At 45.5% G+C, this 25276-nt stretch overlaps 1 protein-coding gene across 1 annotated transcript in view; it reads right to left on the bottom strand.

The window, feature by feature from the left end:
• Nucleotides 1-328: 328 nt before the first annotated feature.
• The window catches only part of ASB3 (ankyrin repeat and SOCS box containing 3), a 44241-nt gene continuing 19293 nt past the window's right edge, over nucleotides 329-25276 (bottom strand). The window contains exons 2-10 of the mRNA XM_056853607.1: nucleotides 22816-23021; nucleotides 20301-20459; nucleotides 19041-19153; nucleotides 16567-16702; nucleotides 13662-13839; nucleotides 11418-11615; nucleotides 8503-8745; nucleotides 3666-3799; nucleotides 329-579 (exon numbers count right to left, since the gene is read on the bottom strand). Of these exons, the coding sequence (XP_056709585.1) occupies nucleotides 329-579; nucleotides 3666-3799; nucleotides 8503-8745; nucleotides 11418-11615; nucleotides 13662-13839; nucleotides 16567-16702; nucleotides 19041-19153; nucleotides 20301-20459; nucleotides 22816-23011 (1608 nt within the window). The 5' untranslated portion in view covers nucleotides 23012-23021. The remainder of the gene's footprint in view (nucleotides 580-3665; nucleotides 3800-8502; nucleotides 8746-11417; nucleotides 11616-13661; nucleotides 13840-16566; nucleotides 16703-19040; nucleotides 19154-20300; nucleotides 20460-22815; nucleotides 23022-25276) is intronic.

Genomic DNA, 25276 nt, shown 5'->3' on the forward strand with positions numbered 1-25276 from the left:
GATAGCATTGATTCCTGTTTTCATGAACTGGAATACTGAACTGCTGTGAGGAAAATCGACATTTAAAGGTCGTACTCATTTGAAGCACGTTACAATGCAACCCTAAACCAAGTTATGCCCTTTTAAGTCCACTGAAGTCAGTGGGTTTGGAAGGGTGTAACTCCTCTTAGGACTGCATTGTCAGCATCTTAAAAGAGTGTTAAAAGATCTTCTATAACGAGCAATAATTGACATCTCCATCATGGAAGCTGCTTCCACACAGAGCCAGAACATGATCCTCATAACAACCAGAAATTAATTTTGCTCCCCCTCCCCCCCCCCATCATCTCTAAGTTCGTCTTCTTTCCGTAGTTCCCGAAATGCCTACAGGTGGCAAGGCATCTCCTTCATGCACTTCTCCCAGGGTCAGCGAAGATCGCGCCACATTGTGCGTTGCTAAAACATCCGAGAACAGCAGGTAGTCCTGCAGGCCAGTGGGTAAGGGCAGCTGGCGGATAAACTGGTCCGATCGTAAACGGTCACTTGTCAAAAGCGATCGGATCTCCAGGCGGCAAAGGTGAGACAAGGGAGGGAAGAGTTCTATCACAACAAAGAAATAAATGAAATTATGAGGATCGCCACACTGAGACGGTTTCAGCCTCCCCCCCCTCTCATCCAGAAGAGTGAACCCCCACCACCACCCAAAACAAGAGGGAATCCAAGAGAATGGCTTCAATGGGAGGGAGAAGAGCTTTATTGTTTATTAGTTTTATACCCTGCCCTCACTCCCCGGCAGAAGCCGGGCTCAGGGTGGCTCACAACATGCAATCCTTGCAATAACAAGCTCAGTGGTAGAGCCTCTGATTGGCCTGCAGAAGGTCCCGGGTTCAATCCCCGGCATCTCCAGTTAAAGGGACTAGGCAAGTAGGTGATGTGGAAGACCTCTGCCTGAGACCCTGGAGAGCCACTGCCAGTCTGAGTAGACAATACTGACTTTGATGGACCAAGGGTCTGATTCAGTATAAGGCAGCTTCACGTGTTCAAATACAATAAATTTCTCATGTGGAAAGGCAAAGACAGAAACACTTATCCATTTTTTATTCAGTTGTGACTTATACGTGTCTATAAGATCTTCTTTGATTATGCCGCTGATTTCACTTTCCCGTATGTTCTCATGACTACCACTTAATCTATCTGCTGTCTGGTAATGATAAGGCTGTTACTCTATCCGTAGTTTACTACTTAACAGCCAGCCACTTTGAAGATATGCCAAAAGTTATAATCAAGTTACGCCTAAATTCTCATTTGCATACAAGCATTCTTTTTGCACTGGAACTGGAAAATTCTCATAATAAAGCCATAAAATATGCAATCTCAGAAAACATCAGAATGGGTAAACAGGCAATGGTGCTCATGAAACAAAAAACTGACGAAACCGCTGTGGCTTACCTGCAGCCAGGGCCCCCACACATGAAGCTTCCTTATACTGAATCAGACCCTTGGTCCATCAAAGTCAGTATTGTATACTCAGACTGGAAGCAGCTCTCCAGGGTCTCAGGCTGAGGTCTTTCACATCATTTACTTGCCTAGTCCCTTTAATTGGAGATGCCGGGGATTGAACCCGGGACCTTCTGCTTGCCAATCAGAGGTTCTACCACTGAGCCATGGCCCCTACCCCATTTAGTTACAGCCATAATATAGGAGAGGGTTAGGGAGGCCAGCTCAGATGGAAACTGGAGCTGTCCTCAACCGCAGGCCTGGTAGAATAGCTCTGTTTTACAGACCTTGAGATCCCGCAGGGCCCTGGTCTTGTTGGATAAGGAGTTCCACCAGGCTGGAGCCAGGGCCGAAAAAGCCCTGGTCAAGAACAGCTGGACACTCTTTGGGCCAGGGACCACCGGGAGATTATTCTAAGCTGAGCACAAAGCTCTCTGAGGGCATACCAGGAGAGGTGTTCCCTCAGATCCGAAGACCCTGCAACCCACCCACCCCAGTGCTCCAAATTGGCATCCAAGCTCTAAGAAGATCCCTGTTGGATCAGACCCCAGGTCCACCCAGTCCAGCATCCTGTTGCCCACAATATCCAACCTGAAATCTTCAGGAAGCCTGCAAAGAAGGCAAGAAGGCAACAGGGACTCTCCCTGTTTCTGGCCCCCAACAACTGTGATTCAGAGGTACACTGCCACTCCCTGGGCAGAAAAGATCTGACCACCATGGTGCTTGCCTTGGTTACATCTGAATTAGATTACTGCAATGCATTCTATGTGGAACTGCCCTTTTAATTTCTTCAAAAACTTCAATTAGTGCAGAATGCTGCAGCCAAGTCGTAGGGAACATATCCCTCTAGTCTTTTCCTGTGTGCAGAGAGGAGGAAAGAAGAAGAGGAGTTGGTTTTTATTCACTGCTTTTCTCTACCAAAAGGAGTCTTAAAGCGTCTTACAATCACCTTACCTTCACCACCACCCCAAAAGGCACCTTGTGAGGTAGGTGGGGCTGAGAGAGTTTGGAGAGACCTGTGACTGACCCAAGTTCACCCAGCAGGCTTCACGTAGAGGAGTGGGGAATCAAACCTGGTTCTCCAGAGTAGAGTTCACTGCTCTTAACCACTACACCACACTGGCTCTCACCACTCACCATGCTGGGAGTGCTAAAGACCGGGGAGGGGGCGCACAGATAATGGTGGGCTAGCTGATAGGTGGGAGAGAAGGAAGAAGGAAAAGGGGAGAGGGGCAAAATGAGATGCCCTCTGCAAATTCTTGCAGGTCCCCCTCCCATTTATACTATTATACAAACAGCATATAAAGAAGTGCATTAGCTCAAAAATGGGTAGAAGGTCACTCGGGCCCACTGGTAGCCCTACTGAGGAACAATCCATCACGCTCCAGGTAGCACTCCTCCAGTGCTGCCATAATGACTCCTCACCTTTACCTTAAAAACTCTTCAGCAGCAGCTGCTCTCCACTTTGTTTCAAGCGAAGGAGGTAGTGGCACCCCCACCCCCTGTGCCTTGGATGATGAGAAAATGACAGCACCTGCAGCCTTCCCCCTTCACCTCTCCTCCTTCATGTGTGTGAGCTCTAGGCAGGAAAAGGGAGCATGCTAGTAACTCTTTCCCCTTGCATGAAAGCAAGGTAAAGCTGAAGCAACTGTCTATTTTTTCCCTGAAGGGAAAGTTGCAGAGTGGTGGACTCCGATCTGGAGAACCGGGGTTGATTCCCCATTCCTCCACATGAGTGGTGGATGCTAATCTAGTGAACCGGGTTGGTTTTCCCACTCCTCCATATGAAGCCAGCTGGGTGACCTTGGGCTAGTCACAGCTCTCTTAGAGCTCTCTCAGACCCATCTATCTCACATGATGTCTGTTGTGGGGAGGGGAAGGGAAGGTGATTGTTAGCCAGTTTGATTTTTCCTTAAGTGGCAGAGAAAGTCGGCATATAAAAACCAACTCTTCTTCTTCTACAATGGGGGGAGGGGTTGCCTTGCCTTGGGAAAAGCAGAAGAAAGCACCTGAGCATGGCAAACACACTCCAAGTTGCTATTTTTGTACCGACATCTACTGTGTGACTGGCTCCACCCACCGAGATACCAATTGGTCAGCTTCCAAAACCTGCACCTAGAAAAAAAAACCCTAAGTAGATCCCAGAAACAAAGTCTGCCTTCCATTAAATTAGCTGGTTGTTTGCTTACCAAAATGACTACAGGGTACCCATGCAGAGGTTCTTTTGTGCTCAGAAAGGATCTGCTCCACATCCCAAGGAAGTCTCTTCCAGTCAGTGAACTCTAACATCAAATTCAGGGCATCGTTGTTTACAGAGCATATCCTAGTAGTGAGGAAACATACCAAGATTTTTTGTGGAAGGATATCAACAGCATCTGTAATATTCAACTTTTATTGGGAGGGGTGATCTGGGGTTTTGTTAATAATATATTGTAAGCCACCTTACGCCGCTGGGAAAAGATGGGTATAAATGTTTTAATAAATAAATAAATAGCCTTCACAGTATACATAGACCAGATATAGAACAAGAACCACAAAGGGTAGCCTTGAACATGTTCAAGTTATCTGTTAATTTAATCATGCTGTACTTCTAGCACTCTATTTTTGTCAGAGTAGTAGGAAAGGCAAGAGTTCGCAAATATCATAGCTCATAAGGATCAAAGCACTTATTTTTTCCGTGCCTCCCCTTTCCAGTTAGGCCCACTTTCCCCGCCTCCCCCCCCCCATCCTTCTGCAAGATACATAAATATGTTGCCTTACTAAGGCCACAAAAGTTAGCACTTCTGTTTACTAGGGGTGCTCTGGATTCCAGGTTCTAGAATGCCTGGTTTTGTTTCTGGAGTTGGCGATCCACCATTCTTTGGCTTTTTGCTTCGGCATAGTTCCAACCTCTGCACATGTTGTTTTGCAGGTTTTAGTTCCCATCCAGTTTTGTTTTTTTCCTCTTTTGCTTTCTATCACAGATGCACCTTGATGAAAGCCACCGAGCAGAAAAGGAATCCAGGTGCAATTGTCCAATTCTTTTAGTCCTCAGATAGAGTGCATACACTCTGCAGCGCATCAGTAACCTATCTGAAGGACCTTCTCCTGCCATATGTCCCTGAGCACCAACCACAGTCATCAGGTAGCCCATCTGTTCGCTGCCCCTCCACTTTGGGTTGCCTGCCTGGTATCGAACAAAGCCTGAGGACTTTTTCATCGTGGCTCCGGCTCTGTGGGATGGTTTCCCTGAAGAGCTTGGGGGGCCCCTCCCCGGAGAGATCTTCAGGAGGCACTGCGAGGCCTGCCTGTTTGCCAGGGCTTTTGAGGGGGTTGGAATGGCAAACTTCTTTTAAGGGGGTGGGAAGAGGGAGTGATTGCTATTTTATCTTTGATTTTAGCCAGTGATGTTTTAATTATTATCGTAAACTACCTTGAACCAAGAGGAACGGTGGGATATACCTGTTTTAATAAATTAATAAATAAATGTAAGTGGGGATAGGCACACACTGAACAACATAGCAAACCTACGCCCTTTCCAAAATTCACCCTCAGAAATGCTCCAGTTTAGATCACAACAGAGTCTGTCAAATGACAACAGAACAAAAAGGAGGAAATCCATGCATCCTTGCTATTTACCTTCTTTCATAGGAGCGTGGAAATGGAAGACATTCTCATCAGTTCAACAGCACATGTACCATACTACAAATTGGAGATGGGACATAAGCAGTTTGGACCAGGAACTTCTCAGATAACGCTCTAACATCAGTTTAGCCATAATCTTATATTCAAATTACTCCTCTGGAGCTGCCCACACATGTAAAGGTAAAGGTCCCCTGTGCAAGCACCAGGTCATTCCTGACCCATGGGGTGACGTCACATCCCGACGTTTCCAAGGCAGACTTTGTTTGCAGGGTGGTTTGCCAGTGCCTTCCCCAGTCATCTTCCCTTTACCCCCAGCAAGCTGGGTACTCATTTCACCGACCTCGGAAGGATGGAAGGCTGAGTCAACCTTGAGCTGGCTACCTGAAACCGACTTCCGTCGGGATTGAACTCAGGTCGTGAGCAGAGCTTTTGACTGCAGTACTGCAGCTTAATACTCTGCGCCATGGGGCTCCTCGCCCACACATGTGATATGGTGATAACACCAGACTACTTTTGGTAGGGTTACTGTGCTTTTGTACTTCATGGTTGAACTGTTGTAACCCATTCTATGTTGGGCCGCCTTCCAAGACAACCCAGAATTTGCCTAGGTTCAGACTGCAGAAGCCCAACTACCATCAGAAGCTGTTTGTCAGGAATACAGCTCACCTACGAAACACCTGCATTGGCTGCCAGTTAATTCCAGGTGCTGGTTGTGACCTTTGAAGCTCTTCACTGCCTGGGACCCACATATCTAAAGGACACTCTCCCCATATGCCCAGGACAGTCTTCAGCTTGCCCCCTTCAGGATGTTCCCAGGCATCAGTGATGGCCTGTGCTTATTTGTGGTTGCTTGCCCTTTATGGAAGCATCTTCCCCTATTGCCTACAGTTTTGTTCTCTGAACAACACTGTCAGAGAAGGGAACTGGAATCTGATCTGCAAGGATCTTTCAACTGCATGCCTTATACCTTGCTCCAGAGCACTGGGCAAGGAGAGGGGGCAGAAGCACAGGCCTTTTATGCATAGCTGTTTCCCTCGTGGTCACCCCCCCACACACACTACTTTGGGGCTTTGTTTTGATTATGAATGCATTTTCCTACCATCAGAGGTCACCTTGCTTTCCCTGTGCGTTTTGCCCACATTTTCTGGGGAAAATGTGCAGGGAGTAAGGTGATCTCTGATGGTCAGAAATGGCATGCATAATCAAAACAAAGCCCCGAAGTAGTGGGGGGGGATGTCCACGAGGGAAACAGCCATGCATAAAATGTCACAGAGTATTCACAGTACCGCTTACTGAGTTCTAGCCACCCATGTACACCCCCCAGCATTCAGGAACCCAGGATCGCCTCTGCCTATATGAACGGGTCCACAACTTCAAATAAGCTAGTGCTGCTCTCCCCCACATACTTGTGCAGAGCAAAGCAAGGTTGGTTTTATGTGACGGTGTAGTGGACAGAACGTTGGACTATGAGCTACTGAGGCCCACGTTCAAATCCCTGTTCTGCCATGGAAGCTTCCTGGATGACCACAGGCCAGTTACGTACGCTGAGCCTAGCCTACCTCACAGGGTTGTTGCTGACAGGATAAAAATGGAAGAGGGAAGGACGATGTTGTAAGTTGTTTTGGAGCCCTTTCATGTTCACTCTTTTTCTAAACTGTGGTCTTTCCAGTGTAGCTATCTTGTTGCATTTCTTCTATTCCAGTGCATTTTGTTCTTTGATTCATGGCTAGTGACATACTTGTGAACGGAATACGTAGTGTAATGTTCATGCTGAATCGGTTACACTTCAGAATCTGTCAGTCTTACAAATATTACTGTAACCAGTAAGCCGACCCGAGTATAAGCCAAGGTGCCTAATTTCACCCCAAAAATGGGGAAAAATTAGGCACCCACGTATAAGCCGAGGGGGAAATGCACCCCCTCTCCCCCCCCCCCCCGCAGGCTTACCTGACTGGGCTCCAGGCGCGCAGGCAGGCGGCGGCCCCCTCCCTATGCACAGGAGGCCCCGCATGGTCAGCTGGCAAGAGGGAGGACCGGCGCAGGTGAGGTGGGGGGTGGGGGGTAAGAAACTGCCGCCGCCCAGCAGAAGGCGGGGTGGGGTGGGGGGTGAAGAAACCGCCGCCGCCGCGCAGAAGGCGCGACGATCGTGCAAAAGGCGCGATCGGGGGGGTAGAAACCGCTGCCTTTGCGCAGAAGGCATAATCGGGTGGGGTGGGGGGTTGAAGGCGGGACAGCCCGCCCATCAGCTGGCCGACGGGAGCACGCTGAGGGCCCGGCAGGCGAATTACTGTATTGACCCGAGTATAAGCCGAGTTGAGTTTTTTAAGCCAAAAATCATGGCTAAAAAACTCGGCTTATACTCGAGTATATACAGTAAATAAAGCTGCACACTGCTATTATCAATAAAAGGGAGGAGGGGCTGTGCTCAGAGGTAGAGCATCTGCTTGGCATGCAGAAGGTCCCAGGTTCAATCCCTGGCATCTCCAGTTGAATCCCTGGCATCTCCAGGCAGTAGGTGATGTGAAAACCCTCTGCCTGAGACCCTGGAGAGCTGCTGTCAGTCAGAGTAGACAATACTGATCTTGATGGACCAAGGGTCTGATTCAGTATAAGGCAGCTTCATGTGTCCCCACTGGGGGGGAAAACAGCATATAAATACCTAAACAAGTCTGTGGGGGAGAGTTTTCTAGCTGTGACCCTCAGGCTCTGGGATCCCTTGTCCCAGGAGGCCTGACCAGCCCCCTCCCTTCTAACCTTCTCGAGAATAGCAATGACTATCATTCTGGAGGACTGTTGAAGGCAGCTGAACCCAAGACATCACTGTTGTGAGCCTAACCCAATCTGGGCAAATTGTGTTAACTACTACTCTTCTTAGGTACCCAGGGGTTGACGTCACATCCCGACGTTTTCTAGGCAGACTATGTTTACGGGGTGGTTTGCCAGTGCCTTCCCCAGTCATCTACACTTTACCACCAGCAAGCTGGGTACTCATTTTACCGACCTCGGAAGGACGGAAGACTGAGTCAACCTTGAGCCGGCTACCTGAAACCGACTTCTGTCGGGATCGAACTCAGGACATGAGCAGAGCTTTTGACTGCAGTACAGCAGCTTACCACTCTGCGCCATGGGGCTCCTACTACTGTTCTTCTTCAGCTTCAATTTTGAATTTTACTAGGTTAATTATACTTGGGAGTTTTTAGTAAAGCTCTCTTGCTTTGCCATTTTGGTGCCCTTCTTGATTAGGGCTTTATCTTTTTTATACTACAGCAAGCTGCTTTTTACTGCTATTCTTTTATATTATCCTGGGTACTATTGTACAAGAGCAGGATTTAAATATAGGACGTAAAGAAAGACATGAGTTACATTTAATGCACATGCACGTACAGGTGTTATCTTCCTTACCACGACTTGCAGAGGAGGCTGACGGGATTAAATCCAGCAAGCAGGAGAGACGGCAGCCACTCTTTGTACTGGTGTTGTAGGTCAAGTGCACAAATTTCTTCCGCATCTTGGTTACACGGAAGCCTGCAGCCCCTCTTCAAGAAATACTGAAATAAAGAGAACTTTTCATGGAACAGACAGAGGCCTAGATCAGCTCCATGAAGAGTGACTCCATATTTCAGAAGAATGAGAATAAATCCCAACCTGCAATAATGAACACATATAAAATTTGTTAATTTAATACAGCTTCTGTGAAAATGTTCTTCTTTGTGGGGAACCTCTTCTGCACCAACTGCTCTGCCAAGGAACGCTTGCGTGCTGTGACGTACTCAAGGGGAAAGGCTCATATTACATTGGACAGAATGGGAACAAACACATTACTAAGTTTCAAAAGCCATTAAGGAACAGGAACTCCTTAAACCAGGGATCACCAAAACGGTGCCCATAGGTGCCATGGTCCCCTCCCACACCTTACCTGGTGCCCACAAAGTGTTTTTAGAAAGTGGGCTGGGTCAGGTGTACGGTTGCCAGGTCCCTGCCACTGGTGGGAAGTTTTGGGGTGGAGCCTGAGGAGGGAGGGGTTTGGAGAGGGATTCAATGCCATAGAGTCCAATTGCCAAAGCAGCCATTTTCTCCAGGGGAACTGATCTCTGTTGGCTAGAGATCAGTCATAATAGCAGGAGATCTCCAGCTAGTACCTGGAGGTTGGCAACCCTAGCCAGGTGGGGCTTTTGCCCAGCAAGACTCCTGACTGGCTGTGCAGGCTTTTAAAAACATTGCTTTGGCAGCAGCTGCCACCACGGCATAAGGATCTTCACTGCGCAACTGAAGTTAAGCTGTCACAGCCATCATGTGGCTGGATTGATCTCCCGCAGCCGCCATTGTGTGGCTGCACCCACCACCCTTTGTCAGAATCCCAAAGGTGCCTGCAGGCTCCAAAAGGTTGGGGACCCCTTCTATAAACCCTTTGCACTGCTTACTCTGATATCTAATTTCTAGAGGAAGGCAGAAGGCATTCTGGCTATGTGCTAAACAACTTCACAGGCACAAAAAGAAAGATACTGAAGCCCTCTCTCAAGCAATTAAAATATTGCCAGCAGGGAAAAATAACCAGAGAAAAATCTTCCATGATTGGCAGCCATTGCAGCACACTTCTTAGAAGAAGATTTACTACAACACCTATACCACACATTTCTTCTTTGTAGTTCCCAGGCAGTGACCGAGTCCTTAAAAAAAAAAAAAAAAAAGGACCTGCATGTACTATTTTACTGTAATGTAAACACAGCCCCTAAGAATATGAACGTAAAAATCACAAGAGCAACTTGTGTGCTCAATACAGAATCCCTTAACATCTATACCACACAAAACTGAACTTCAGCACAAAATCCACCTGAGAAAACCAGTTCCCATTGCCCAGTCAAATCAATCCCCTAGTCCACATCAGCAAAATACAAACACCATTTTAGGTACTACAGACCCCACTTTGCTGCACACTGTTTTTATTTTAAAAAAACATGGAAGCAAGAGAAGACGACGAGGGAGGAAAAAGGCAGCAATTTAAGGCAAAAGGAGATTGTGCGAAATGAACTATGCTAATTACACACTCGATTCTATCGCAAAATCATGTCAAGTTTTCAGGAGACAGAGATTGCTGATAAAACCCTTTGAAAGGCGAGGAAATTAGACTGAATGTGTGTTCTACACGCTTCTGCTTCAAACAGAAGAGCTTCCCCAGGGAGAGTCTGTCTAGTTTCTTTAGTGTTTGGATATGATCCAGAACAGAGCTACATCCCAACAAAAAAAATACTACTTTCTTAATAGCTTGAGAGGGGGGGATTTTTTTTTAATCTACTGTTCGGTTTTGAATTTTTTTTTATTTTAGACCTCGTGCCAGTCTGCCTTGGAAGTTCTCAATGAGAAGATCAATTCTGGCGGACAAGCTTCCACAAAAGACAGCTTGACTACCATTCCCCTCCAGTACACAGCTTTAGGGAACACTGGATGTATCCTAGCATGCATTCTTGGTCCCTGTGAGGAAACGGTGCGGCCAACATTCCATTTGAACTGCTGCACAGAATCAGGGATGGCACTTGAGTGAACAGTGGTTACTCAGAGCCAGATCAACGTAGAAAAGAGTCCTTGAAGGCAAGGGTAGTCTTAGTGATTCTCAGGCTCTAGGCAAAACTCAAGGATGGGACCCCAGAATCATTAGCCAGGGAGGGGGCACTGCCTTGAAATTCCCCCCCCCCCTTAGGTTATTGCCACCACCTGGCGGTCAGGCCACAGATGTTTGGGGGAATCGCACACATCACACATGCCCTTACACATTTTGAGGGATGGATTGGAAAATGTTTGGAGTGAAGGAGAAGCTGTAGCGCCTGTCCAGTTGCTTGCACCCCTCTTTAGCCAGGATATTCTGTTGGGCTAAGTCTCTCCCATCACACGCCACAAGGGCAAGACAAGCATGGCAGGGGCACTTTAACCAAAAAGAGGAAGGAAGCACACGTGCTAACCGCGTAATGAGCTGAGCAGTAGTGGGGCCCTCCCTCCATACGGACAGCTGTAGGGAGGTGGGAGCAGGTCTCCCCCCCCCCCCCCATTCTCCTGCTCACTGCCTGACTGTCAGGCAGTATGGGCAGTAGCAATGAGCTGGGCAGTGTGCTGAGCTGCTTTCTAGGAGCCTTTCCTGTCAGCAGCCTCCCAACATGGCCTCCCTTGCCCACCCCAGTGCAGGGCCCAGTTGCCCCGTGCCTAAGACCTTCCTGAAGGTAGAATGCTTGTAACATCACTGACACCTTAGTAATATTGTCCTTTGCTCTTGTCCACTCCTTCCTTCAGTACTCTAGCTCCGTAGCACACACAAGCAATATACATACCCCTTGGTGAAAGCCAGAGACATGGGTGATCTGTAGCCAAAGACCGGACACGTTTGGGCATCTGGGCTGTAACCTTCCTCAAGTAAGAGATCCAAGCAATTTTCATGTCCACCATATATGGCTGAGTAGATGGGGCTCAGTTTGCCTTCAGCAGTGCTGCAAAGCCGATCCGTCACTGGTAGGAGGAAGCGCAGAATGCTGCAGATACGCAGAACTGTGAGTTAATGCCAAAGCATTCTGTATGTACAGACAAGATCTTTCCTATAGAGCTTTACAGTCTTAACATAGATCATACCAGTCACTTACAATTTCACTACCTCTTAATGTATGTTATAGTAAATTAAACAGCAGTCACGGTTTTAAAATATATTGTTCCTCAACAGGCGTGTGTGGTGGAAATCATACCAAATTCTCTATTGTATCCTTTTATATTTTTGCTACTCTATTTGCATTTTAACAGGACTTATATTTACTAGAGGTTTTAATAGAACCATTTTTCTTTTTTCTCCATAAACTATTTTGACCTTCTACATCCTCTCATTCAAACAAAATGGGAGGAACCACAACTCAGTGGCAGAGAACATGATTTGCACACAAAAGGGTTCCAGGTTCATTCTCTGCCATCTTCCCCTAAAAGATCCTGGACAGATCCTGCCAGTCAGATTAGACAATACACAACTCAATGGTAGCTTCATATTTCCATTTTTTTTTTTACGAAAAATAAAACTGAGACCTACAGAAGGCTGTGTGAAAAGCTGATTCAGTTTCAGTCTTCTGTGCAGTCCCCCATTGGGACTGCGCATGTGCAGCTGGTGTAAGAGATGGGGTTCTCAAGTCCCTTTGAACCAAAAGGCCATTCTACACCACCCCTCAAACATGGAGGATCTTCTAAAAGTAGTCTCTAACACAGGGGTGGGGAACGTCAGGCCCATGGGCCGTTTAAGGCTCGCGAAATCATTTGGTCTGGCCCTTTGTGGGTCCTGGCAGATCTCTAGCTCAGAAGGATCTAAGACTGGTGATCCACCCCCTCCCGCGGACAGGAATAGCCTCTATTCAAGGTGGATGTGAGTTGTTTTGCCGAGAAAAGGAAACTTTTTTCCCCCTTGCAGAAGAGTCATTAGCTATGGAGCTGATCGGACGGCCCAAGAAACTGTGTTAACCCTTGCCCACCCGGGCCATGAAGAAACATATTCCCTCAGTACTACAAGAGGGCTGGAGGTGGAAGTGGCGACAATAGAGAGGTTAAAGGAGGCAGGGCCAGAATGCGCACGGGGGGGGGGGGAGTTCTTAGCCAGTGTGTCCTCATTTCATCCCTGCAAGCGGAGGTAGCAGGAGCCAGCTGTAGAATCCGGCCCTGACCATGCAGAGCAGGAGCAACTCCGGCATTTGGCTGGACAGCTATGCCCGGCTGGTGCAACAGACCATCCTGTGCCACCAGGTGGGTGAGTGCACCACTGGTTGGATGCCTATCTGCTTGCCCACGTGGGGGGGTCATCTGGGGCAGCTGCCTGCTTGGGGCTTGGTCGGCTAACTTTTAAGTTGATAATTTTGCATGGCCCGCGAAAGATGTTATAAATATCCAAATAGCCCTTGGCAGAAAAAAGGTTCCCTGCCCCTGCTCTAACACAACATGAATTTCTATTGGGGAGGAGGCGTGTTAATTATAATGGCATAGAAAAGTGCTCTTGGTTTGCCCAATAACCAAGCTAATGAGAGGGAAAAGTGGACTGCACTGACATAGCATCCAGCATTGACAAATGAATATATGAACAGCCCCATTTTTGAGGTTCAGTCTCCCATGTGTGAACTATAACCTCTATTTGGAAGAACCCACTGTGAAACCAGATGGGCCTCCTGTTGGAACCGGGAGGGATATTACTTGTTTATAGTGATGAGATTTTTGGAGCCTAAGCTTTTGACAGCTTGACTCTCAAAAGCGTACACTCTGAAAATCTTGTAGGTCTCTAAGGTGCTAATGGACTCAAACCTAAATTCCATAATCCTTTTGACACTTGGCTTTCTAGCACGTTGCTGGTCCTTGCATGAAGGAGATGTTATGAAGTGTAGGCCCCAATCAACTGCAGTGGGGATGCAAAGGATTTCACCCTCCTACCCCTTGAAGTGCTTGACACTCATTGGCTGAAATGCTGTGACCCTCTTTCCCCGGCCTCCTCCCCCTTCGATATAGCCCATTCACATGCATGCTGGTTTACAAAAAGCTATCAGAGGTCTCTTAAAGCCTACTTGCGGTGCCCCATTTGTGCTGCGGCATGGATAGGCAACTGCCATTCCTCCTCATCACAATAGAGGTTTGGGTCTGCTCCCTTCGACAGCAACAACTCCACACACGCGCCATGGCCTTCCTGCGCAGCGATAAATAACGGTGTGGCCCGATCGTTGGCTTGACAGTTGACATTTGCTCCTGATAGAGAATTGTACAAGTCATAAGGAAGACCACTTCCACCAATTAACTCATTGCGTCACAAACATTCCTGCCATTTAATAAGCTACTGCAATTTGCTTTTGACTTTTGCAAAGTCCTTCTTGAAAGATCAATGTGGTTCAGCCAGATATCATTTGAAGTTTACAACCATGACAGCAAGACACTACCATTTGACAAGAGAATTATAGCATTGTGCTGGAAGTTCTGTAAACAGAGTTCCCTGCAGGTCATGCACATAAGGCCTCAATTCTGATAAGGACAGCAACATAAAGAGGGATTTAAGCTTCCCCTTCCCAGTGCTGTCTGCATGATTTAATATTTATATCAAAAACCTATAAGCGCTCATCTATGGAACTCCCAGCATCTCATCTAGTTCTGCCCTGAGAAGCAGAAGTATCCTGCCTCAGAATGTCAAATTTCCATTCAGCCATTAGCAGATCAGTTTTATACTCCTTTGTCTGAGTTTTTAAAAGCAAAGCTATGTGCTACCATTACACCTTGCGATAATTATAATCAAATGTTAATTACAGCATTGCAGAAAGTACTCCCTTCTGTCTGCCTAGCATCAATCCATTTAATGGTTTTTAACTGAACAAAGAGAGACGTGATGATTAGTTATCAAGCAAAAGTCAATCTGTTTAAGTTAGACGTGCCAATGGTGGATTCACCGCTTGGTGTAAGCAGAACTTTGCTTTTGAAAGGTGCAAAAGAAATCTGGGGAGTCATCCAATCACAACCCTATTCGTAGCTGCGTAAAACAGCAAACAGAGTTGACCACAGATCTCCCAAGGGTAGAGAGATAAATTTCTGGAAGCTTTGAAGCCACGGAGAAAAATAAATGTGGGGTGTTGTTGTTTTTTTGAACGAACAGAATTTTTGTAGAAAAACTGAAATACATGCAATACTGTCCTATCAAACCTAAATGTATTGTGCTGCAGTAACATCATAAAATGACTCATTTATAACTTAGCCAGCATATAAGATGGTATTAACTGACATATAGGGAATTAAGTATAAAATTTGTTTTCCACAAGCAAGACTGCAAATACAGCCAAATATTAAAGTGAGAAAAAGCAGCCAACTTCTGCACTCAATGCTACCTTAGCACATTCCACTAATTCTGAAAGGAAAAATATATTTCATATATTTCCCAAAAATGTCCCATTTTTTTCTACAGTAAAAACTGAGAAAAACCTTGTCTTTAAAAAAGCGTTTCATTCATTTAAAAGGGTTATAGGAGTTTTCAGTGACTCTCAAAATCTCCCAATTTTTCCATTGGAAATATTGCGAAAGAGTCCTGGGGGGGGAGGGGAGCCAAAAAATTTCCTTCTTCCCCTGGCCTTCATGTCTCTATTCAAGTGGATGGGCAGGAATGTAATTCCCTAGCAAGAATCTTAGAAAGTTCCCAGAGCTGGCTGACAACAGGAATAAAAGCTTTTATGTAGGATAAAAAGACCACCACAAAATCAAAATATCAGGCACTTAGGAAAACTTCACCTGTGACTCATTTTAGATACAGGAAAGGCTCTCTGGAAGTCACTTTTAAAAAGAAAAGTTGTCCTAAATTGTCTTCATTCATACTTTTAGGTAGAGCCATCATTTCTCTCTAGTCTTTTTACACACTTTTTAATTACACTTTATTTTACTTTGTACATAGCCCATGCAACACATTTTGCAGAAGGTGGTCAACAGCAGCAAAGAAAAAAAGAACCCCCTGGAAAAGGGCAGGAATTTAGCAACTTGCTACATGTTTTTCCCCACAAGAATTGCAGAGCTTTCGAGCTGTGGGTGTGATGAGTGGTCTAAGAATAATCTCTCATTTCGAAATAGCTGGCAAGTTTCAGGACAATATACTTATTCACGGTGATCTGCATGCTTTGCTAAAGGGGAGGCCACCAAGATCACCATAATCATGAGTAGGATTTTTTTTCCCCAAGCTACTTCAGTTTTACATGCACATAACAGTTTGGAGCCAGATTATAAGTGTTCGTGGATACGATCTTGTGCTCAGTTACAGGCATTTAACCCTACTGCTACATGCTCTCCCCTCCCCGCAACTTCCGAGGGCAAATTAAAAGTTCCAGGGAGGTACACTTTGGAGGAGACTGCACTGTGGTGTTTTTGTGACATTTGCTTTATTTACAAACATACACCTACAGCACAGATGGAGGGCAGACAGTCTCCTGTGGGATACTGTACCCACTACATCACCTTAGATCTTGTGTCTCTCCCCCCTCCCCTGGTCTTTCTACAAGCTCTGATGGCTACCAGGAAACTCTCTCTCACCACTCCAATCTAATCGGAAGGAGGCCATTTATGCCCCCAAGCACCTTTTTTTTGCCTCCTTTTAAAGCATCTAAGGAATTTAATTGCTTGCAAAGCCAGACAAGAAGTTACCTGGGAACGACACGGGTAGAAACCCAAACAAGGCCATTGGTTCCACACTAGGCAAGAATGCTCCATGTACCACAACATCATAGCAGTCAACAGACTGAGATGGTAAAAGTGGTCAAAGGCCAAGAAAAACCAGCTACTGAAGTATAATTTGGCCCTGAGATTTCATTGGGACAACTGGCCTGAACAGTCATGTTCCCCATACCAGTCCATTGCCCTCTCTTCAGCAGCAGCTGATGCAGTCTGCATTGAACGAAATATGGTCCACCTGCAATCATCCACCTGAACTTCCACCCCTTAACTGATAGTTACCATATGATATGAGTATCCTTAAGCATTCCAGATTTCCATATTGTGCAGCAATAAATAAAGGTGTGATCCCAAAGTCATCCTCTGATTCTGTATTGGCTCCTTTGTCAAGGAGTAATTTCAGTATTGCAGGATAATTCTGAAGAGGAAGAAAAAGGTCAAGATTGTCAGAGCAACAAAGTTGGCATCCACTTAGGTATACAGCGTTGAAGCCTCCACAGTCATTTTCATTCAATACAGCACTAGGAGGCAGCTATTGTTTGTGGCTGCCACTGGCCCTTCTCAGAGGTTTCTGAACATCTGTTCTGTCTGATCAGATCAGCATGATTAAGCAGTATGCAAAAATAAGTAAAAGTAGCCTGCATGAAAACTGAGGGCTTAGTCATGGGACTAAGACTTGACTAACTACAAATGTTATTACAAATTTCTGTCTCTGGAGTTTTGGCTCCACTGAGGGGCATTATTGGGCTATTTTAAATTGTATTTTAAACTATTTTAATGGGTTATTGTTTTATTGTGTTTTTAGACTGTGTAAGCCGCTCTGAGCCTGACCTTCGGGTTGGGAAGAGTGGGGCAGAAATGTAATATATAAATAAATAAATAAAAATAACTTAGCTAGTTGCCCTTTGGTAACCAACTGATGCTTCTCAGCAAAGTTTTGAAACCAGAAGACTTGGTGCTGAGAGGGTCCTTCTGCAAGTGAAAGTGTTACAAGGATGGGCCAAACTACAACCAGTTAGTAGACGACACTGAGATAGAAAGCCATTCTTCAACAGCTAGACAGAACTGCTTACCCTACCAACTAAAAACAAGTTATTACAATGGAGACCTCCCTTCCTGAAGTACTAGTTTTCCACAAAAAGGAAATTTTCAACATGGGAAAGCACTCTGATAATTTCCCCCCATTCTAGAAGGACTCCACCTACATGCTGTACCTTCTCTAAGTCTGAATCAAGTCTGAGCCAGGGCATTTTCTAAATGTAGCATGAACTCCCATATAAGCAGGCAGATTCAGGGCTAAAGACTCACCTACAGAACAATCCTATGCAGAGTTACTCCAGTCTAAACTCATTAATTTCAGTGGGCTTAGACTGGAGTATCTCTCTTTAGGATTGCACTGTAATTCTAGTTTACTGCTTTCATTTGGTTTGGATTCAGCTGTACTTTTTGGTCCTTTTTAGTCTGCTTGCTACTTTTGCGACTTTTGGCAGAAAGTAGTAAATGATATAGTTACATGAGCACATATAGCATCTCCACCTAACATAAGGCTTTTTAAATACATGGTATATTTAATTGCTCTCACCAGCTTTGAGTTTAAAGAGATTGAACAGGTAAAAATCTTAACGCTTCAGGACTGAATTATACCGAAAGGAACTCCATTGATACAAAAATTACATTTCTATTTAAAACACAGATGTACTTTCCACAAATTTATCTCTCTTGCATAAAAGTGTACTGCACATGTTGTTCAAAACAGGGCATTCTAATGGAAGTCTTGCATCGTTTCCATTATTTAAATGGAAAGCCACAGTGTTAAAAATTATTTTAAAAACACGGCTTGGATCTTTGGCCACAATAAACTTATTTAAAAAATTAAGAAAGTAAAATGAATCTTTACTGCTTTATAAACACAGTGCTTCTTCCATTCATTGATTCCAGCTAAGATTCCAGAAGACCTTGATTACAAGATTATGCTGAAGTAGTAGGACATACAGTACTCTCACAAAAACAAGGGAATGGGCTGGCCTGTATTCATACACAGAGCTACAACACTATGGCTTCATTCAGATGTCACAATAAACCAAGGTGTGTTCAAACCATGGTTAGTTGTGACCTCTGAATACAGACAGTCCAACAAGCCAAAATTGGATGGTAGGTATAACACAAACTCAAGGCAAGGGTTTGCAGCTGGCTTGCTAGCCACAGTTTGCATGAACTGTAGGTTGTTTTGGCATCTGAACTCATAATCTACAGTTTGTTGAGTAGCACTATCCCTTGTTTCTGCCAAAACACCACTGGATTTGTAGACTAACCAAAGTTTGTTACTTCAGCCATGGCTTATTTAGCATCTGGATGCAGCCTAAAACTCTAAAAGGCCAACATACCAGCTACTAAGTCTGAAGCTTATCAGGCGTTTGTTCTGAAGGATCCCCTTGCAGCGAGGGGCACAAAAGCGAACCAATGATTTCAAGTAAATCAATGTCTGATATATTGCTACATCTGATATATGGCACCATTTTTTAAGGAACTATTTTTAATATTTAAAATTCTCACTGTTCAAACGACACTGCAATCCTGCCATGTTCCGAATGAACATTTGCATTTAGATGGACTTCTCTACACTAGCCTGTCATAAATCAGGGGGGAAATAGGAATGGTGAGCAGAGACTATACAAAGCTGTCATTTTAAAAAAAAATGAGAGAGAGAGAACACACAAAACATTATTTATAAAGATTAAACTGGATTTATAAATTACCCGAAAACAAGCCTGGTGCAAAGAGTTCCATTCAGACCAACAGTGGGGCCCATTAACATTTGCTCCATGATGAAGCAGAAGCCGTATCACATCAGTGTGCCCATTTTCAACAGCTTGAAACAAGAGGTAAAAGCCGTTATTGTCATCAGATAGGTCACATAAGTTAAGCTTAACCACAAACATTTTCAACGTACAGCTTTCTGCCCACCACAGAAGTCAGAATGAAGTCTCTAACTGTTCATCTAGATCAGTGATTCCCAAACTTTTCAGGCCACTGCCCCCTTGGTTCCACAAACTCAACCCCAGCGCCCTCTACCCTATCCAACAACTCAGTTGAAGGGGCCCACCTCTAGCGCCCCCCTGCTGCCCCCTTGCCTCTTAGTGTCCCCCTAGGTAATCCCACCGCCCCCCAGGGGGTGGTACTGCCCACTTTGGGAACCACTGATCTAGATTAATACTGCAGTAAATTTGATCAACATTCCAAATTTGCTACCATTAACTTCTACCTTCTGAGGACAAAGGGTTGGATACAAACGTGGGACAGATTAAAACTAGTCTCCACAATTCTGCTGTTCAAACTAATTAGTCAATTTCAAGTTCTCCTAGACATGCTCTGTGGCTCCAACAAATAAAAAAAGACTTGCATACTTTAAAGGTAGCTATATTTTCTATGAATTACCTTATATGGCACTGTCTGCTTTAAGTATATGGGAACTGTCTGCTTTAAGCTTTCCAGCTATGCCCTTTAAGGTTTTTCAGGCTATTGCCTTTAAAAAGCACCTCCGAACTGTGCTTTTATGGCAAAAGAGTAACAGAGGATCTCCCATGGTACCTGATCGGACCTTGATTTTAAAACCAGATTTTTGACCCAAGTTATAAACCTCTTGACTTACAAGCTTCTATCCTGCTCATCCCTATTTTAGAAGGCAAGATTTGTAAAATTAGTAAACAGTGGTTCCATTTGCTTTAGCACCCGAAAACGTTGTGCAACTTGGTTAAAGGAAGGGATGCAGTTACACCTCCATGACAATGGAGAGAACAGACACAGCATTTTACTGTTTGATAATTTTGGCATTCTTTGTCATTGAACTGTTGTAATAGATTGTTTCACACTAGATGTCTTACATTGACAATTGTTTTATGTTAGAACCTACAACTAATGCAGTGAAGTTGTTGATGAATTATGATGGAACATCCAAACAGGGAAAATGTTCGTAACACATTTTAAAATGACTAACTTTCAGAAAAAGTTAAACTCACCTAGAAACAAAGGCGTGGTCACATCTTTAGTAACCTCATTAGGATTGGCTCCATATTTCAAAAGAACAGCAACACATTCCAAGCTGCCCCGGCTTGCAGAAAGGTGTAATGGACAAGTACCTTCAAATGTCTTGGCTCTAATGTAGTCATCTGAAGGTGCTGGGGATAATAAAATGAAGATTGCTCTTGCTAAAGCTGCAAAACTTAAGCCTACTAGTTTTGAAAAAGGAGCAGCAAGAGAAAGGCATTTGCGCTGAACATAGTTCAGCTTTGGTCGGTTAAAAATTGCATGCAAAAAAACCACGCCATTCTCTGGCTAGAGGGCTACTCACTGGTTGCCTTTCACTTTCACAAGCAACGGATGGATGAAGCCATCACCGAATCCAAGTTCAAGGTCAATTTTATCGCATGAGGCCATTACAAAAAGCTGATAATAAATAGCAAAATACCATAAAACTAGAGTAACCATGCAATCCTGAAGGGGGGAGGGGCAAATGCACACAGGAGCCGGGGTAACCCCATGCCGACGTAAGTGCCTCAGGATAAACTGGCACTTATGCCAGCATAGGGGCATTTACGCTAGCCCCCCCTGGACGCCAGCGGCAGCAAAGCGCTTGGACACCGTCGCAGCCTCCTGGCAGCATTCCAACGGGGCAACTCCACACACCGGTGTCCTGGGAGGTGTTCCCGGGGCAGAGCTGCCTTTAGGCAGCTTCCTAACCCCTTTCGCCCTGGGAACACCCCCTCATGCCAGGGCATTGTTAAGCCAGCGATTTCGCTGGCATAGCCTCGCTAAAGGCAATGGATGACTTTTCGATTTTCTAATTGTTGAGTCTTTTTATTTTCCTTTTTTCTGGCAGGGAAGCTGCCGTAGTGGCTGCGTGGCTATGCCACTCCCAGCTGCCAGCTATCTACTCCCCCACCACCACGACTGGGCTGCCTGGCAAAACTAAATTTACATTTTTAGAAGAGCTTTAAAACTCATTTCATTCATGAAAGAGAGAATCCCGTAAATATCTGTCAGATGGCTAACAGAAATTAGGCCTTTAACTGTCCTGTGCTAAGAGTGGCGTGGCCCGGATTTTCTCTGCAGCTAGAGCAAAAAAAGCAACCTTGTATGAAACCTCTGGTTCCACGTCTGCAAGAAGGAATAAAACCTTTTCCATCACGGTGCTTAGGCCTGAATTGGCCAGGATTGTGTCTAAAAAATTTCACCTTTGGGCTGAATAAGGTGGACAGATCAGCAAATAATGGCACAGGTCTTCAGGTTCTGAACCTCTGCATACACCGAGGCACTGAGCAACTGGTATCTGGGTATAACGACCTTCAAGTATAGCAGTTTGCGTTAGGAGATCTTGGACAAATGTGTCCTGGAATGGTCCAATTTAATTATTTTGTACCAGAGTGAAAATTTGAAATATGAGTTTCCCAGAAATCTTCATCAGGCTGGCTGAACATTTGGAACATTTGGAAAAGATGCTTAAAGGCATAATGCACTTTGTAGTCTTGAACTGGAGACCCAAAGGTGCTGCAGACTTAGGGCTGGATCCAGTGATCCATCAGTGGAAATGGTTGACAGTCATGGACTTCTGCAGCATTGTCCTCCCCATCAGTCCTTTCTGACCCCAGCAAAAGTTTTTCCCACACAGACAACCAGAACAGAAGGCTACAGCTGGGAGGGGGAAGGAGACTCCCTCATCAAATGAAGTTTAGAACAACGAAGGGCAGACAATTCCATGGCTTGCCTGTAAACCCCCCCCCCCCCAGCCCATTTTTTAAACCAGAAGGTAGAGGAGATTTTCCTTTACTTACTGGCTATAATTCTTATCACACATATTTAGAAGATTTGCACCTTCATTAAAATTGAAGAAAGAAGTGTGCAGGAAACTCACACAAATCAAGTATCACCCCATGGCCACAGTTCCCTTACTATGGGGTACCACATCCCTCAAGGCAGAGGAGGAGAGCTTGTGGTCCCACAACACCCAAAGCTCTAACATAAGGACCCCAGTGACCCTTTCAAATTATAATCAAAGCTGAGCAGACTACCAAAGAGTCTCACATGCAAGGTAATGTAACACATTTCAGATAAGGGGTTGGGAGAAAGAGTCTTGCCTTTACTCCACCTAGTAAGATCACCGTAAAGCAGAGTACTGAACTAGGGATTTCCTGATTTGTGGCTCACCCTCTTACTTGTTATACCACACCAACTGGTCTGCCCTTCATTCCACACATATTCTGAAAAGGCAGAAGTCCACTGAGGCCTCTCAAGGGGATGTTTCAGGAAATACATCTGTTTCTCAGTCTCCCTCCCAATCAACGACCTCATGTGATCCAAGCACACGTGCACCTCGCTGCTAAAGCGTTTACTGGCAAGCGGTTCCAACTTTTGTATACACTGATCACCTTTTAAAGAAACCCAAGAACTGGAGCACTGAGAGCCCCCCTCCCCCCAAGGAAACTGGCCTCCTCTGCCTTATAGTACCATTTTCAGATGAGCCACAATTTTCCTTACCAGCATGAAGTAAGAGCTTCAGGCAGCCACTTTTGTTATGAAAGGCAGCTTCATGAATTGCCATCCAACCCCTGTTATCAGGAACATCAACACTGTATCCCTGTTTGATTAGCTTCTTCAAATGTTTGACATTCCCTTCTCGAGCTGCAAGCCCAACAGCTGAACATCTGTCAGAGTAGGCTTCTGTGAAATCCATTTCAAGAGACCTAAGGAGAGAAACGGAAAAGGACACACACAATCACGGTGTCAGATCAGGAAGTCAGCAGTGTTCACATAAATCTGCTCATTTGCTAGGAGACTCAGAGATTAATTTGAAGTATGTCTTCTCGAGGATGTATAATAAAGATACTGCTTTACATCTCAGTGACAATTGAGACGTCTCCAGATTGCTTCGGTGTCTGGAAAACTAGCTAATACCCCGGATGGAGGGTGAGGGGTGATGAAAGGCAGCAGCCAAAAGAGAGAGAGATTTCAGCTGGACCTGGAACCGACACAAGGAAGGCATTCAAAGGAGAGGGAGATATTATACCCTAGGTGGTCCTTAATCCGAGGGTTCTGGCATGTCAGACACAACTCTGCCTACTTTTTCCTCTCATGCCTCACCTACCCTATGTTGTTAGCACATAACACTTAAATTATTGTTAACTCAAACTGAAATCATGACCCTTTATTAGACAAGCAGAGTTAAAGCCCAGCTGGTACCAAGGTTGACTCCAATAGGTCACATTGCATAACGAGTGTATTCCTGAATTTTAAAAAAATCAGCAAGTCAGAGAAGCAAAGATCCAGAAGACACCATAAGAACATAACATAAGAATGGCCATGATGGAACAGATCAAGGTTCATCAAGTCCAGCAGTCTGTTCACACAGTGGCCAACCTGGTGCCTCTAGGACGCCCACAAACAACTGCAGCAGCACCATCCTGCCTGTGTTCCACAGCACTTAACATAATATGCATGCTCCTCTGATCCTTGAGAGAATAGGTAGGCATCATGACTAGTATCCATGAATACTCCTCCCCCCTCTTAAAGCCTTCCAAGTTGGCAGTCATCACCACATCATGGGGCAGTGCGTTGTGTGAAGAAATACTTCCTTCTGTTTTGAATCTCTCACTCTCCAGCTTCATCAGATGATTCTAGTATTATGAGAGAGGGAGGGAGGTGGGGCCGAGAGTGTGTGACCAGCCCAAGGTCACCCAGCTGGCTTCATGTAGAAGAGTGGGGAAACTAATCCAGTTCACCAGATTAGCCTCCGCCGTTCATGTGGAGGAGTGGGGAATCAAACCCGGTTCTCCAGATCAGAGGCCACTGCTCCAAACCACCACCCTTAACCACTACACCACACTGACTCTCTTCAACAGCAGCCACTCTATGAAAGCCAGTGTGGCATAGTGGTTAGAGCTTCAGAGCAGTGTCTCCGAGACCCAGGTTCAAATGCCTATCTTGCTGTGCAGGCTCACTAGATGATTTTGGACCTGTCATATATTTTCAGCCTAAACTACCTCACAGGGTTGCTGTGAGGATAAAAAGCCCCTGGTATTCCTTGAAGATCTCCCATCCAAATACTAGCCAGGGTCAGGGTTGAGAGTGTGTAACAGGCCCACCGTCACCCATGGTGAGTGGGGATTTAAACCTGGGTTTCCCAGGTCCTGGTCTGACACCTTAAACCACTATACCACGCTAGTTCTCATAATATATACACATATCGCTAAAAAACAACAACACTCCTTTTATAAAACTGTAAGCAAAGTCTATAACGCTATACTGTAAGCTTTTGGATACCCGTTTTTTTAAAACACCATTTCCTTTGGGGTAGGCTGACCATACGTACCGTTTTGAACGGGGCAGTCCTGTTTTTATCATATTTCCTGGCCTTTTTAATTAAAACGTCAATTTTGTCCCGTTTTGCACCTCATCGCACGTCCAACATTCACTTCCTTCAGTTCTGACATTTCTCATGCTGCATGCAGGCACGGCTGGGTAAATTCTCATCGAAAACGTGCTCCGATCAGGTCACACGAATATTACATAACCCCCGTCCTGTTTTTGTTTTGTTTTTTTGCCATCCCAATGTCCCATTTTTGTCTCAAGGAAAGAGGCTAGATGGCCACCTGTCAGCAACGCTGATTCTGTGATCTTAGGCCGGTGCTGAGAGGGAGAGCATCTTGGCCATCTTCTGGACACGGAGCGGGGGGGGGGGGGTCCGCTGGGTGTGTGGGGGCGGGAGGTGGTTGTGGGTTTCCTGCATCGCGCAGGGGGTTGGACTAGATGACCCTGGTGGTCCCTTCCAACTCTGTGATTCTATGGCCAGCCGGGGCGGGAGAGAAGAACCGATCCTAACGCTGCACTCACTTATTCGTGGATAGCACGGCCCAGCAGGCGAAGGAAAAGCCCCTTTAAAGCCCATTCGTGGAAATCCCTGCAGTTTGCTGTGGGTACAGTCTCTCTCTCGCCTGCATCA

This window comes from Euleptes europaea, chromosome 7, assembly GCF_029931775.1.
Source record: "Euleptes europaea isolate rEulEur1 chromosome 7, rEulEur1.hap1, whole genome shotgun sequence".
NCBI classification, from domain to species: Eukaryota; Metazoa; Chordata; class Lepidosauria; order Squamata; family Sphaerodactylidae; genus Euleptes; species Euleptes europaea.